We start from the raw sequence: 15,793 nt of genomic DNA, 5'->3' as shown, positions 1-15,793 counted from the left end.
AACTCCCAAGAATGAAAACCACCTGTGTACATAACACTGCACGCCCGGGGCCCCTGGTCAGGGAGCTAGCTGTGCTGGGAGGGAAGCCCTGGTCTCCAGCAGCCTTCAGAGTCCCTCAGTTCCTCCTGCCTGCAAAGCAGCCGCTTGGTGGTGGTGGTGGTGGTGGTGGCAGTGACCCGGGCCCCTGCCTCATCTGGAATGACTGGTGACTGAGTCACCTACATGTTCTGCCGTGCCCTTGTGTGAAATACAGGCACGACCTACCTAAGGAGAAAGGCTGCGGCCCCTAGAGGTGCTGGTATTTAAAAATTAGATTTCATGTAAAAAACTGTTCCTGAAACACTGCATAGTGCCATGGCCACACTGCTGAGAAGCTGTTCTAGACAGGACAGGCTCGTTTGGCTCACCAGACTCCAGGGCTCCTTGTCTTACAGGTCCTGGGCCCCTTTAATCACCATGCATTTGTGCAGATGACTTAATACGTGGGAGCACTTAGGAAGGCCTGGCATGCAGCGAGTGCCACGTGAGGGTTAGCTACCGTCCCTGCAGGGCCCTACAGTCTGTGTCCTCACAGGTTCCCACATGGCTGGCTTTAACCTGGCCAGGGACGAGACTGGACAAGGGCTGGGCCAGCGTTTTTCAACTGCCGGTCCGTCAGAAGGGCGTGCCGGTCTGCAGACTGGTGGTTGAGAAACACTGGTCTAGACTGTAGGCGCAGGAAGAGGGAGCCCCAAGTTCCCAAAGGCTTCACAACTTCTGCCCTAGGGATGTAGTGGGACTTGGGAAACGTATCACTTTTATCAGGGGCCCTAACTGGCAGTACCTGTGGACCCATGTGTGGGTTGTTTGTACCTGGTAGGGGTCTGTGTTGAGATCAAAGTACTCCAGAAAGCCGGTTGCAAATTCACAGAAGAGGAAGTTGTGGGTCTCGTTGATAGTCCTCATGCACCAGTACGTGTTGTTGTTGGCGCTGGTGCAGGCACAGAAGGGCCCCACTGCCAAGGGAAGAGAGCACGCCCTGAGAGCCTGCAGGAGGAGCCCCGTGCCGGCAGGAGTTCCTGTGGGAAGGTCCCGCGTCTCTGTTGGGAGCACTTGCTGACCCCTCGAGGTCGTCAGGAAAGCTGCTCCTGAAAGACCGCAGGCTCTGGCAAGGAAGCACTCACAGGCCGGGGCAAGGTGAGGCCCTGGAGAAGCCCAGCCTGCCCGGCCTGCCCAGCCTGCCCTGGGCTCGCTCACGTGTCCAGAGAGGCGCAGTCTGCCAGTGCTGGTTGTCGTGGGTGAAGCACGTGAGGCCGGGCATGCTGCACGTGTCGTTGTTCTGCAGCCGTTTGAGTAGCTTACGGAGCTTCTTCTTGCGCTTCTGCTCCCGCAACAGCCACACCTTGTCCTCCTGCAGCCCCTTCCTATGGGCACACAGGACCACTCCTCTCAGCCCCAACCTCGGAGCCTCCTAGGGATCAGCGTCCCAGAACCTCTGCTCTTCCTGCCGGAGAGCTGTGGGCAGAGCACTAGAGGGATCCCCAAGGGAAGAGCCTTGGTCCGAGTCCCACTGCAGGTCCAGGGCCGCAAGAGGGAAGAACCAGGAGGCAGCTAAGACTCCTGTTCACACCATGTGGCGGGGGCTGCAGTAACGCCTGCAAGCCACAGGGAGGCGTCTAGAGACATGCTCAGTGTTGATCTGGGAGCCAGACTCCCCCTGGAAAAGGCCAGAACTCTTTTCCTTGTTTGTTTTAGCTTAGGCAGCCTCCGCATCTCGCCCCTGGACCTTGAGCCACTCTTACCTGAAAGAATGCAGACTGGAACCTTTGTGCTTGAGGCGGCCTTTGTGCTGGGTGTGGTAACTGGAACAGACCCCCCAAACCCCAGGTGTTAAGAGACTTACAGGGCAGCCCTCCTGGGACCCCTCCCTGCCTGTCTCCTTCCTGCACATGTGAGCTGGGAGCCCCTACCGAAGGCTCGGGCCAGCCTGAAGGGCGTGGGGTAGGTGTGCATTAGCCAGGGCTGAAGGCTGGGCCTCAGCGTCACACTGGGGGGGCTCATGTTTGCAGTCTCTTTCTGGGAAGGCAGCAGTGGGGCTATTTGGTATAGCAGCCGCACGTAGCTATTAAAATGAAATAAAACCATAAATTCAGTTCCTTGTCACACTGCCACATTTTACTCACGGGGGCTGGCGGCCGCCCTACCGCACAGTGCTGCTCTCATGTTTGGACCTTGGGCTGGGCGCTCCCTGAGCTGGCAACGTGACCTGGGGCCACACGGGCTGTTCCCGAAAGGGCACTCAGCAGGTCCCTCTCCCTTCTTGGAGCCAGAGCCCCTATCAACAGCCTGCTGGCCAGCAGTGCAATCTGGGCATCCTGCTGGCTCCGTGGGGGTGGTGACTGCCCAGTGGCTGACAGTGGGCTGTGAATTACTGATTTTTTTTTAAAATTTATATTTTGCTCTGAGGGGACAGACAAGGGTGTAAAAATAATGAAGAGTCATGGAGGGAAGGCTGTGTCCCCAGGAGTGGTCCTGCTCCACCAGGGGCCTTCCTGGGGTCCCCGTGCTTCCCCCTCACCTGATTTTGTGGCAGTCACATTCCTCTGGCCGCTTTTTCTTCAGGTGACCGCGGACTTCCCTCAAGTTCTTAATTTTGTTCTGCAGAGTTTCTATCTGAGTGGGAGAGGAGAGCAGGCAGTGAGACTGGGGCTGGGTGAGGGGGTGGCCTGGTGGGGCCACTGCCCACATTTGGGGGTGTTGGGGGTTCCTTGGCTCTATCTGAAGCAGCCAGACTCCAGCAAAGAAAGTACAAGTCACGTCCTCTGTCCTGTCCTGCCCAGGAGCCAGCTGTACCCACTGAGGACTAAGTCCCCCCATCCCTGGTCTTGTTGAAAGGACTAAATGGGGGGCTGGGGTGACTTGTAAGTCAGGGAGGGGTGTGATGTGGCTGCACCACCCCGCGGCTGGCTGCGGGGAAGCTGTCCAATGCTAGGGTGATGCTCCCGTCCCTGGGAGCTGAGGGTCTGTGGGGAGCTCGCTCCTGGGCCTGGCCTCACTTCCCTCCCACAGGGCTGGTGGCCCTGCCAAGCTTGTGGTGGTGAGAAATGCTCCGTGCCCAGACTGCCGTCACCTCATGGTCGATGTGCAGCTTGTGGTCTTTCCAGGCCTGCAGGGACTTGTATAGGTCCAGGTCACACTGGACCGTGTCATTCTCTAGGATGTAGCACCTGTTCAAGAGAAGGGATCACATGGGGCCCGGAGCAGGTGAGGAGGGCCCAGCCACTGCCTTTTACCCCCAACGTCTGCCTGGACTCTCACCGATGCGTGACTTTAATGGGGTTGGGGGCTGAAGAGTCCGGAAGGCCTCCCGTGCCACTGAAGTCCCCACCGTCCTTGTCATCTTGGTCCTCAGGGGCCCCTGGCCAGTGCCGCTTGGTAAGGTTGTGGGGCTGGGTTGCCTCATCCAGACTTATGTGGTGCACCTCGCCGTCCACCTCAATGGCCACTGAGCGGATAGAGCGGTTACGGGCATAGCTGGCCTTGTACTCTGTGGGCATCAGGGGGGTGGCAAGGTCAGGAGGGTCTGGAAAGCTGACTGGGCTCCCTGGGCAGCAGACTCTTGATCTAGGTAGGGCCACACTCCCAGTCAAGAGGTGCAGTGTTACCTGAGACGTGTGGGCTCGTGGAACCTACCCCTCAGAAGCCGGCCCTGGACCCCAGTGGAAAGGCCCTCAAATTGACTTAACCTGGGAAACTGAAGTTGGAGAGTTAAGAAAGAATTGGCTTAAGCTGCTTTCAAGAAAGAGCTATGACTGGATGAACAAACTGGTACGTTTATACAATGGAATATTTGGCCATAGAGGGATGAAGCAATAATACATGCTACCATGCAGACAATGTCAGAAATGCCACACGGTGTGAAAGGACCCAGGTACAAAAGGTCACACACTGTACGATCTACATGAACTGTCAAGATCAGGTAAAGATGTCAAAACAGAAAGCAATTTCGTAGCTGCCATGGGGCGGGGTAGAAGGTGATGGGGTTTCCTTCAGGGGCAATGGGGATGTTGTAGAACTAGAGGCGGTGGTAGCATTACATTCTGAACGTATTACATGTTTCTGAATATACTTCAGCATTGTAAAAATGGCCCATTTTATGTTCTGTAAACTTCACCACAATTTCAAAGAGTAGAGTAGGCATAAAAACATAAAGGAGACTGAATCAGTCTTGAGAAACCTCCCAACAAACAAAAGAACTAATAAGAACAAACTTGTCCATAAAGTAGATGAGGAGGGAACACTACAGACACATTTCATGAGGCCAACACTGCTCGAATGCCAGAGCCCAAGGGACACCACAAGAACAAGGTACAGGCCGGTTACCCTAATGAACCAAGCAAGCAAGAATCCTCAGCAGAAACTTAGCAAACTGAATTCGACAATACATTTAAAAGAATCATGCACCACGATTAAGTGGGATTTATGCCAGCGATGCATGGATAGTTTGCTATCAGCAAACCAATGTGATACATCACATTAACAAAATGGGGAAGAAAAATCGTATGATTGCAGTAGAGGCAGAAAAAGCATTTGACAAAATCTAATAACCATTTATGGTAAAAATGACTGGATAAGGGGTTAATATTCCAAAAATATATAAAGACTTCTACTAATCAACAGCAAAAACACAACCTTATTAAAAAATGGGCAGAGGATCTGAACAGACATTTTCAGATGGCCATACAGGTATGTGAAAATGTGCTCACCATCACTGATGAGCAGGGAGATGTCAATCAAAACCACAAGGAGATCCCACCGTAACACCTGTCAGAACGGCTGTTACCAAATAGGCAAATAAAGTGTTTGGGTGTGTGTGTGAAAAGGGAGCCCTCCTGCACTATTGGTGGGAATGTAAACTGTTACAGCCACTGTGGAAAACAGTATGGGAGTTCCTCAAAATATTAAAAATAGAATGACCATGTGATCCAGCAGTTCCATACTCACTACTCAATATTTATTTGAAGAAAATGAAACCGCTAACCTGAATAGGTATATGCACCTGTTACCGTGGTGATCATTTTGCAATATATACAAATATAAAATTGTTACATACCTAAAACTAGTATCTGTCAGTTATACTACAGTAAAACACAAAACTCACTAATTTGAATTGGGGTGGGGGAAAGCCAGGCAGCACATTCTTCTGGAGAGAAAAGGGACAACTTGGGGAAGACACTGCTTCTCTGTCTTAGTCCCCAGCTGAGATCTGGAAGCTGCTCTCTGCCAGGTGAGCAGGGAGAGGGGGCTGAGCTCTAAGTCAGCTGCTGAAAGCTGAGGGCATGCAGGCTCAGGCCAGAGCTCAGATTTCTTGCGTTGTCCAGACGTTAAAAGACAAATTTGACCAAATTGCTAATAAGAAAAAAGGGCGTGGGTGGTCACACGAGTGCAAATTTCCAGCTTCTGAAGAGAAAACAGATGTGCCTGCTCACAGCCCTAACCACTCCTCTCTTTTAAAACTCTGAGCACTTTACTCCAGGCCTGGCCCCTGCATATATAACCCTGCTTCCCCAAATGGTCATCTTTTTTAAAGAAGGGCCTGGAGCCAGTTTCAGCCACGTTTCTGTTTGGTTCTGTGAAACCACCAGGTGGCGCCCAAAGCTCGAGGACTGGCGAGGCTGGCAGTGGTGGCCCAGGGCTCCAGGACCTGGCCTTGGCTGCCCCCTTTTGGACAGATGTTGGCATCTTCCATTTCTCAGACTCCTTGTATTAAAGGATCCAGGGCCCAGGTCCAGGAGAGGCACTGCCTCTTTGGCAAAACCTTGGGCCCTTTCTGGCCCCGGGGCAGCTTCCTCCTTGGCTTTTTCCTGCCTGAGTTCAGTCTTGCTGAGGCCACAGGACTGGGTCCCTGCTGCACACAGGACTGAGCTGCGCCCCCTGTGGGAACAGGTCACCTGTCCAAGAGGCCATGAACTAGAACTCCTGGTTCTCTCTGCTCCTTTGTCTTGCTTGCCCGGGAGACGCTGCCTTGTATCTCTCCAGCCACAAACACAGGGGTCCCCCGACTACCTGGCTGTCTGCCGGATGCTGTAAATAAGCCACTCTCATCGAGCCCGTGGCTGTTCTCTCGCCACAGTGACAGAATGGAGTAGTAGACAGACTGTTCACTTGCAAAGCCTCAAACATTTACTCTCGGGCCCTTCACAGAAGAGCGTGGCCAGCGTGTGTAACCCTTTCCGTGGACTGAAGCCACACCGCTTGCTCGCTCTGTCACCCTAGCCATCTGTGTTCCCAGGGTCCCTGAGGTGCCCCTCCTTCCACGTCCTGAGAGAGGGCCTTCATAACCTAGTGGCCAGGAGCTCACTCAGGCTCTGGAACCTGGCGGCCCAGAGCCAGGGTGTGACCACCACCGGCCACGGGCTGTGACCTCACGCTGGCTCTACCTTCCAAGGCTCTCTGGAGGGTGACATACAACAGAACTGGTACATTTTTCAGCACCTGGTACTGGCATGGAGCCGCTGGTCTATATGGTTACTCCGCAGCTGTGACACCCTTGCCCAAGGTCACCACTGTCCAGGGTGGAAAAGCCCTGTGTGGTGTGGCCTGCTCTCTGGGGCTGGGACCCATGGGGCCTTTGCACTTCTCTTCCCCCCCCCCCCCCACGTGGAACTCTCACTCTCTGGCTGGTCATGTGGCCCGTTCCTTTTCCACACATGGCTCTTAAATGTCAACCGAACACACATTCGAGAGCTGCCACCCTCTCCGCCTGGTCACACCATCAGTTTACTTCCTCCACGCGTTTTGTACCGAGGGAAGTGACGTTCTCATCAACGAGGTTAGGCCTCATCTCGTCCACAAGGCCCGGTCAGTGTCTCGTCGGACTCTGTCACCTCAGTGTCTGGCACATGCAGAGCTCGCAGACTTGTTAGAATAATGAATAAACACCAGCCCCCCGCACCCATCCCCAGAGTCCTGGTCGCGTCCTTCCAATTCGCTGGCTCTGCCTGGCCTGCCAGACTCAGCTGCTCCCAACCAGGGCTTCTCAACCTCGAAACCAGTGACATTTAGGGGCTGGATACACCTCTGTTGTGGGAGACTGACCTGTGCACTGCAGGACATTTAGCAGTGCCCACAGCTTCTATCCACCAGATGGGGGGAGCACCCCCATTCCCACCCAATCACGACAGCCAGGAATGTCTCCACATGGCCAAGCGTCCCTTAAGGGGCAAGATCGCCCCCAGTTTAGAATGCCTGCTCTAGGCTGACTGCTCAGAAAGGAAGGGCAGAAAGCATCTTGCTGAAAGGCACCTGCACGAGGAAGCATGTTGGGCCGGGGGACGGGGCTTAAGTCCTCACATTGGCTGTGTGACCCCATCTTTCCCATCTGTCATGACTGAGCTGCTTTGCTCCTAGGTGGTTGTGAGGAGCGCATAAGTAAGGCAGGGCTTTGATGTGACACCGTCCTCGGATGAGGGCCTGGGGTTGAGCTGAGTCTCAGCTACTTAGGTTAATTTTTTCTTTCTTCTAAGCATTAATAGGAAAAGAAAAAAAGCTTGAGTCACAAGTTCTTATATTAGTTAAAGATTGTCCTGTGTGCTGTGTGTTGAAGCAAGGAGATGTTAGCTGTGTAATTCAATCTAAAAACCAATCATTTTCTTTGCTAAAAAGAGGTGAGCTTAGTAGTACTACTCAGCTCGTGAGGAAATGGAACGGGGCCCGATCCACTGGGAGGCGCCCGTGGAGGCAGGAACCTGGTCATTACAGAGAGACGCATGTGCTCTGTAAGCGAGGTGGTCTCTCCCAGAGCACCCCGGACCGGGGGGGGGGGGGAGGGTCAGTCACAGACAGAAAGCAGGATGATGGCTTCCAGGGGCTGCGGGACGGATGGGGAGTTAGTGTTCAGTGGGCATAGAGTTTCAGTTTTGCAAGATGAAAGTTCTGGAGATGGACGGTGATGACTGCACAACAGTGTGGATGTACCTGAGGCCACCGAACACTACACTTAAAAATGTTTAAGATGCTAAATATTCTGCTCACAAAAATTAGGTGATAATTTATTGCTTCATATTCATTTCGAAATATCCCCTAATTATTCGTGAGCAGTATACTGTGTTATGTATATTTTACTACGATTTAAAACAACCAGAACTAAAATCACTGGGCTTTGGCTGTCCTTGGGTTGGGGGCCAGAACAACAGGCAGCGTGGGACAGCTTTGGCGTGAACACTTCCGGCCAGCTGACCCAGTCTCACCGAGACCGCGTCCTTGCACCCAGCAGCGTGCTGGGCACGCTCCAAGCACAGGCACCGTCTTGTCTGAGCCCTTAGGCAGAGATCATTCTCCCCCTGGGAAGCTGAACTCGGAAGAGGGCTGTGACTCGCCCAGGGTGCCGGCTGAGTCTTCCAGCCACATCTAGAGGACATATGCCCTCTGCTCTGCTCGCTGGCCTTCTGCCTGTCCCTTGTGTGAAGGCCCAGGCAGCTCCTTCAGCTGGGTTGGGGAGCCTTTCCCCACTCCAAAATATAGTCTGTTGTTATTTGCGTAACTATGTTCTATGAAGTCACCGGGAACACAGCGTTGGCGAGTAGTAAAGCACTGCTTCCAGGGGAAATGTGGGTCAGGTTTCTGTGAGCCTGGGTCAGTCACATAACCTTGTTTTCTGGGTGTTTCTGTTTAAGGACACCTTATGGAATATATAGTGTTGAGTCATTAACATTGAACTCATGGCCACAGAGCTACAGCGCACGCCTGCACAAGCTTCCCCGGAGACCACACACTCTCTCCGCAAGGCGTCTCACGGCCGCCCTGTGCCCAGGGACGTGACCCAGCACTTCAGCACTGTGCTGGGGGCTGTTTCGAACAGTGGGTCACCGGGAAAAGCATGACCCCCAACAGACACGAAGAGGACACCTGCGTAGAGCAGGAGGCTGAAACAAGGGAAGGCGTCTCCTTGTTCAGCCTCAGCTGGGAACGTGCAAGAGGGCGACTCCGCATGTGCCCGTGAATGACCGTGGAAGCATCTCCAGGGAAGACTGGGGCCTTACAAGTAAATTGTAGGGAGCCAGCGACCTTGCACACACGGGTTCCACGAATAACGAGGAGGGACCGTATCAGCCTGTCCTGATGGCCCAACCCCTTCTCCCTATGATGTAACTGTCTCGGGTCCGAGTCACCGTGGGCCCTCCCAGGGCTCGCGGCCAGTCTCTTACGGGCCTCTAGCCCACTGACATACCCCTGGGCGGCGGCGGGGGGGGGGGGGGAGGTCACTTGAAAACACAAATCTGACCTTGGCTCCTCTGCTTGAACCCTCTGGTGGCTTCTCATCTCAGAGTGATGGCCGGCAACGCGACGTGATGGCCCTAGTGGGTCCCCACCACCCCCTCCCTCTGTTTACATTGCGACCCCCACTCTGCTATTGCATTAGCTCCCCTCTATGCCTGTCCTGCCCCACTGGACCGGGAGGGTCCCTGGGGGCTTCGCTGTGTCCCAGCTCCTGGCCCTTGCAAGCGCCCGTGGAATTATTTGAACAAATGGAGCTACCCAGGCGCAGTCCCTCCCGCCCTGTTCCGAACCGTGCAGGTCACCACACTCACTTTTCTTAAAGGACTTTTTCCGGCGTCCGGAGAGGCCGAGCTGGTCATCCCCGCCGCTGTCACAGGTGCAGGCCTCGCTGCCCTGCCCGTAGTACTTGGGCACCAGGTTGGACAGGGCTCTGCCGCTGGGCCGCACCGGCCCCTTACACTTGTGCAGCTTCAGCGCCCCCGTGGCGTCCTCCACACACTGCCACTTCTGCAAGACACAGCGGGGGCCTCAGGCGCTGGCTCGACCAGCGGCCCCGTCACTTCCCCCGCTGCCCCCAGCTGCTCCGAGACTTCCCGCTCCCTGCCCTCACGGGGACACGGGCTCACAGCAGTTAGGTTCCTGATGCTATTGGCTCAGTGACGCACAGACTCGTTGGACTGTGGGAGCAGCACAGGAATGGTACCGAGGGGGACACTGCATGACTCTGTGGCTGAGCGTGAGCCGTGGGAAGCACGGGGCGGAGAGGACGACTCACACGGAGGGAGGGCGCTCCTGGAAAGCCCAGCATGAGCTGGCCAAGGCGACAGCACTTAGGGGGCGGCTGGGCCAGCCCAGCCAGGACGTTCCCCCAGTGGGTGGACATCTGATATTCTGAATATGTAGATCCCCCCCCCAAGGCCTGATCCTTAACCTGGGGCACAGGATTTGACAACAATCCCAGGAGAACAAAGGCCCCTTAGCCTTATCCCTGGCCTTATTGGCTATTTGTTGTAGCTCAGAACCGAAATCAGAGCTCTTGGCATAAACCCGAGGCTGAGCTCTTTCCAGAACGTCAGCGGCAGGACGGCAGCACTTCCTGAGGACGGCACTCAAGGCTGTCACCCGGACGGACCAGTGTCCGGCCACACAGGTGCGCTGACTGGCTGCTTCCCTGACAAGGCGTCCTCCCCGACGTGGGGAGGGGCGGGGTTACAGATAAACGCTGGGAAGGGTGCGCAGCCTGGAGGGGGTCCTGCTCCTTCGTCATCCAGCCGTGAGCCCCAGCCGCCGGAAGGCAGCCTGTGAGAATCCCACCAGACTCGCACCTTGGCCTCGGCAGGGTTTATTAACGAGAAATGAAACAACAAAAAAGGGAAAGCTCTTGTTTTGCTTCTTTTAGACGGGCAGGCAATTCCACGCCTGAGCCACTGCGCATGAGCACGGAGCCCCGGCCCACGGGCTGCGCGGGGCTGTGCCTCGTGCCTCCTGCCTCCCGCCCCCTTTGGGCCAGGCCAGCCTCCCCTGTACCCCCCACCCCACCCCCCAGCCTCCTGCCTGGGTCCTCCTCACAAGGCCCTGCCTACCCTCCACCCTCTCCAGAGCCCACCTGGCCTCCCAGACCTCAGAAAAGCCTAGGTCAGACTCTCCCAAACAGCAGTCGGGTTTTGCTGTCTCTAAATATATACTATTCGGATTACTGTTTCCTTAATACTCCTTTGGAAATCGATCCCTTTTTCTAAAACCTAAATGTGTTTATTTCAAAAGGCAGTCTCCTGTTTCTCGCGCCCATGGAGGGTCTGCCACGAAGAGGAACCTATGGAGGCGGCTACAGAGCAAGTGCGGCCATTTCCCTTCATAACCGCTGTGCGGAGGGGTGCGGAACCGCAGACACACCCCCACGGGAGACCTTTCCTCCCACGTGACCAGGACTGAACACGAGCTGAGGAGGAGCGGGCTTTCTGGGCATCACCGGTGTCACCCAGCACCATCCTGGGTGTCACACGTCAGCAGGCCTCGTGGGCTCTGCTGGCTGAGTGGCCCCTGGGCCACCGCTGGGAGAGGCACGTGTGCCCAGCCCCAGGGCTGCGGCCACGCCCCCCTCACCTGGCCCAGCTGCTCACACGCCGTCTGGTATTCGGCCCTCTGGCACAGGTCTTTCACGCGCTGGTACTTGGGCAGGAAGTTCTCCCGGGCATCCATCTTGTCACTGTCCCTCTTGTGGAGCAGTTTGCTGTGGGGCAGAGAGTGGGACACAGGGCTGGCCTCCCAGCTCAGAGGGGAGCGTGTGGCCTGCCTGCAGGGCGACCCCCGCTCAGCCTAGCATGGTGCCACCGATGCAGGTCCAGCCTGGCCATGTCTTCTGATCGTTAAGAGACTAAAGAAATGGGGATTTTTATAGGAAGCCTCCCAAATTGCATGAGTTGGCAATAAATGAAAAAGCACTTAAGACACTCTACAGGCAGCAGGAAACATGTGGCCTCCAGATGTAGATCCTGCGCCAACCACAGGAACAGTGAGTGAGCAGGCCTCCGTGTCTAGGGGCCATGGCCACGAGTGCCCAGTCACTGCTGGGACGGACTATGATGACAATATTCTCCCCCCTTCCCCCGAGAGTAAGGCCTTCCATCCCACGGGCTGCCAGGAGCTTCCTGGGGTGGGGCGGTTGTGGGGGCACCTGGGTCCTCTCGGCTCAACGGCCCTGGTGGCTCCTGGGGCCCCAGCACTTACCCTCTCTCCACCAGGAAGGAATCCCGCCACACCCTCATCTTCTTTTTCAAGTGAAACCTGGGGAAAAAGCACACCTCCGCCTTCTCATCAATGTGGGGGTGTCACCCGCACCCCCCATTTTCCCAGAAGCAGGGACGACGCCCAGAGCCAGCCTAGGTTCACGACTGGTTCAGAGCGTGGGGTCCCAGGGGAAGACGGGGCGAGCTGGGCACGGGAGAGGTTTCGATGCCCACACCCTCCAACCTGGCGGAGCTGCTCCTTGCCAGAGACTCGGTCCGGAGGCACGTGGGTGGAGGGGACCCGGGTCAGAGGCACACGCAGTCACGTGTGTGTGCCTGTGCCTCCCAGGAGTGCCAGACGGAGAGGCCGCCCTGACTTCGGGTGAAGTACAGTGTGTTTTGGGAGGATTTCCTTGTTTGACCCTTTACAGTTGGATTGTGTATTTTAAGTTTGCATTTCATGGTGACATGGCCCAGACAGGGGCTCAGGCCGAGAGAGGCAGTTTCCACCTGGCTCCTGGCTCCCAACCCAGTGCCCCACTCCCCAAACCTGCCCAGTTTACACCCTTACAGCTTATAAAGCCTCATAGTCAGAGGGAGGCAGCTCAACAGAGGTGGCAGGACAGTCAGATGTGGACGGACACTGCCCATCAGGGCTGGACCTTTGGAGCTTGCCGGAGGTGTGAGCCCAGATTGCAATCCTCAGCTCTCTGGGGCTGTGAACCCAGCAGGCAGTTACAGTGTTGGCCACTAGATGTCGCTACTGCCGCACCAGCGGCTACATCGCTCCGCTTTACTGTCTCGGCCAAACTCAACTCACCTTCCTGCCTGCCTCTGTTTTGCTCACCATCCCTGTTCCCTTTCCTGCCTCCAGGACATCTAGGAATATGTTCCCATCACGCCATCTGGCATTAAATGCACAGAGCAAGGCAATGGGGAGTGTAGCCTCTAGTCTGGAGTCTGAACCCTGGAGTCGAAGCCAGGCTTGCCCAAGTCGACTTGACCTCGCTGGGATTGTTTCCAAATTGGCACAAGGGATCATAATAACGGCCACCTCGCTAGGTTATCACGAGGATCAAAATGATAAAGTTCTCTGCAAAGAACTCGGGACACGGCCTGGCAACAGGAAGTGCATCATGAATGTGAATTCCTGTTGCCATTATTTCGAGTTTTACTCAGATTAGGACCGGCAGCTGGTCACTCTGGCCATAGTCCAGTTGGGAGGCTGGAATCTTAGAGGGGACACCTTTCTCTCCCACAGCGAGAGGTGGTCGGGATGAGGGACCACTCCTGACTTTCGGCGTCGCCATCCCTCAGACCCACCCGGTTTGGCCCCAAGGTCCTGCAGGGCGGGGGGTGGAGCCCTGCACTCTTCCCATCCTCACCGATTCATGGGCCGCTCCGTGTCCAGCAGCTTCAGGATGGACTTCCCGTCCATGTCCGAGGGGATGTCCAGACCCGCAATGTCCAGGATGGTGGGGGCCAGGTCAATATTGAGGACGATGTGGGGGTTCCTGGGGGAGGCAGGGAGACCAGACTCGGCCACCTGGGCAGCGGTACCCAGCCCCCCTCGCTCAGGCGTGGCGCGGCTGGAGGGATGGAGGTGGCCGGGGACTGAGGCCCTGAGGGTAGGAAGCTGGGGCCATGTCACTCCCTGTACCTCAGCCCTCAGGGCTCCTCTGTGTCCCAATGCTCCTGAACCCTGTCCCTCCCTCTTACCTCGGTCCCCACACCACGGGGCTGTGGGGCTGTGACTCAGAGGCCACACCTGGCCTCTACATGGCCGTTTCTTCAGCCAGGAACGTTCTCCTTGCTCCCCACTCTCTGGACAAAGGACGCCCACCAAAGGAGCTCCCCCAAGCCCCACGACTCCCCTTGGGCCCCTCCCTGAGTGTCTGGGGGAAGCCTGGGCTCACTGCTGTCCCTGCCAGGCCAGGCGCGCTCTGGCCTCAGGGCCTCCGCCCTGGCTGCTGCGTGCTCCTCCTCCGGACACAGCACAGCACTGTCTCCCTCACTCCCCCCAGTTCTTTGCATGGCCCTGTGATCCCTCCCCCCCCCCCCGTGTTCATGCCTTTGTGTGACCCAGCCCCCTCGAGGGTGGGCCAAAAACCAATAGACTAATGTAAAGGCGGCGGGATGTCACTCCATAGTGACATCCATAGTGACATTACAGGACATCTGACTGTGTTGCTAGCCATGTCTCCCTCATCTCTTACTGAAGGAGCAAGCGGCCACAAATCCGCAAGGACACTTGGTGGGGGCGGGCTGCGTGAGTTCAAGTCCTCTGCTTGCACTTGCACAACCCCGTGAGCGAGGGAGTGGGGCACACAAGCCAAGACAGGCCAGTGACAGCCAGCCCCAGGCGTCTGTTTAACTGCTGTTTGGTTTCCTAAGCCAGATGGCTGAAAGGGACTCTCTCTGCCACCACAAGAGAAAAGCCTGCCTGAGGATGAAGCCAGTTTCAGAGGAGGCAGGGCTGAGAGATGGGAAACAAGAGCTTCCTGGTGTCACTGTGTGCCTGCTGGAGCCAGCTGTGCCTGAAGCCCGGCTAGCCTTGGACTTTCCAGTTACTTTAACTACTGCCTTCATTTTATCTTTTTTTTTTTTTTCAGGGACAGAGAGAGAGTCAGAGAGAGAGGGATAGACAGGGACAGACAGGAACAGAGAGAGATGAGAAGCATCAATCATCAGCTTTTCGTAGCGAGACCTTAGTTGTTCACTGATTGCTTTCTCACATGCGCCCTAACCGCGGGCCCTCAGCAGACCGAGCAACCCCTTGCTCGAGCCAGCGACCTTGGGTCCAAGCTGGTGAGCTTTGTTACTCAAACCAGATGAGCCCGCACTCAAGCTGGCGACCTCGGGGTCTCGAACCTGTGACCTCTGCATCCCAGTTTGACACTCTACCCACTGCGCCACCACCTGGTCAGGCCATTTTATCTTTTTAAGCCTTGTCCAGTATGATGGTCATTTCTGCTTGCAGCCTAAGGAGTCCTGGCTGACAGATATTCTGTGATTCTGTGTGCCGTCAGCCCCAAGTCTGAAATGAGCATTCTCGTTGTTTTGTCTGTATGAGGTTGTGATTTGGGGTCCTGTGCACCAGCTCACAGACTCTGAGGCTGACCAAACCCACAATGCCAGTGCTTCCAGAGTCCTTAGTGGGTCACACTCTTTCTATTCACAGGAGTGGATCAAGGCTGCTGAGAGGCGGTATGGGTGGCTGCCAGGCTGGCAGGAGCAGAGAATCCTGGCTTCAAAGCCCAGCTCCTCCCTGACATGTGACCTCAGGCAACTTCCCTCTCTGGGCCTCCGTTTCCTTCCGTATGGAAGGGATAACAACAGCATCGACTCCACTGGGTTGTTGTGATGCTTAAATGAGTACCTGCACGGATGGAAGGTACTTAGAGCTGGGCCTGAAAAATGACCGCTACATAACCATAGCTACGATCACAGGAAGCGATTTGATGAGGTCGGCGGAGGAAGGGGATGGAGCTGTGCCTGCCTCTGGAAACTGTCACCAGGTGTCCAAGGTGGCAGGACCATCTAGACCCCCTGGGGCATGGCCTGCACCCTTTTGGGGAGGAATTCTGCGGCCTCGACAGTGCCTGAGGGTGTCCAGCCTGGGCTCGGGGCTCGGATGGAAGTCAGACCAAATAAGCGGCTTAATAGCGACGTATCTACATTTTAAAAAACCAGTCAAGCTGGTGTCCGTCGTGTCCCAGCAGATCCAGGGAAGCTGCTGCCATGATGGCCGGCCTCCTGCCTCTCTCTCCCTGCCCAAGACACGGCACTTACTGCTGCTAGACGTGCCA

At 56.0% G+C, this 15,793-nt stretch overlaps 1 protein-coding gene across 5 annotated transcripts in view; it reads right to left on the bottom strand.

The window, feature by feature from the left end:
- Nucleotides 1-15,793, bottom strand: part of SULF2 (sulfatase 2) — a 108,420-nt gene that overhangs the window by 3,327 nt on the left and 89,300 nt on the right. For 4 of the 5 annotated variants that reach the window (XR_010726111.1, XM_066235840.1, XM_066235839.1 and 1 more), the window contains exons 8-17: nt 13,370-13,498; nt 11,986-12,042; nt 11,362-11,488; nt 9,570-9,765; nt 3,298-3,526; nt 3,110-3,206; nt 2,558-2,652; nt 1,782-1,841; nt 1,237-1,403; nt 853-995 (exon numbers count right to left, since the gene is read on the bottom strand). Coding sequence is in view for 4 of the 5 variants with exons in the window: in XM_066235840.1 (XP_066091937.1) it covers nt 853-995; nt 1,237-1,403; nt 1,782-1,841; nt 2,558-2,652; nt 3,110-3,206; nt 3,298-3,526; nt 9,570-9,765; nt 11,362-11,488; nt 11,986-12,042; nt 13,370-13,498 (1,300 nt within the window). In the remaining variant the exon portion in view is untranslated. The remainder of the gene's footprint in view (nt 1-852; nt 996-1,236; nt 1,404-1,781; nt 1,842-2,557; nt 2,653-3,109; nt 3,207-3,297; nt 3,527-9,569; nt 9,766-11,361; nt 11,489-11,985; nt 12,043-13,369; nt 13,499-15,793) is intronic. The other variant, XM_066235841.1, reaches the window with a different exon arrangement.

This window comes from Saccopteryx bilineata, chromosome 6 (genome assembly GCF_036850765.1).
Source record: "Saccopteryx bilineata isolate mSacBil1 chromosome 6, mSacBil1_pri_phased_curated, whole genome shotgun sequence".
Classification (NCBI taxonomy): Eukaryota; Metazoa; Chordata; class Mammalia; order Chiroptera; family Emballonuridae; genus Saccopteryx; species Saccopteryx bilineata.
This window is presented reverse-complemented; position numbering and strand designations above follow the sequence as displayed.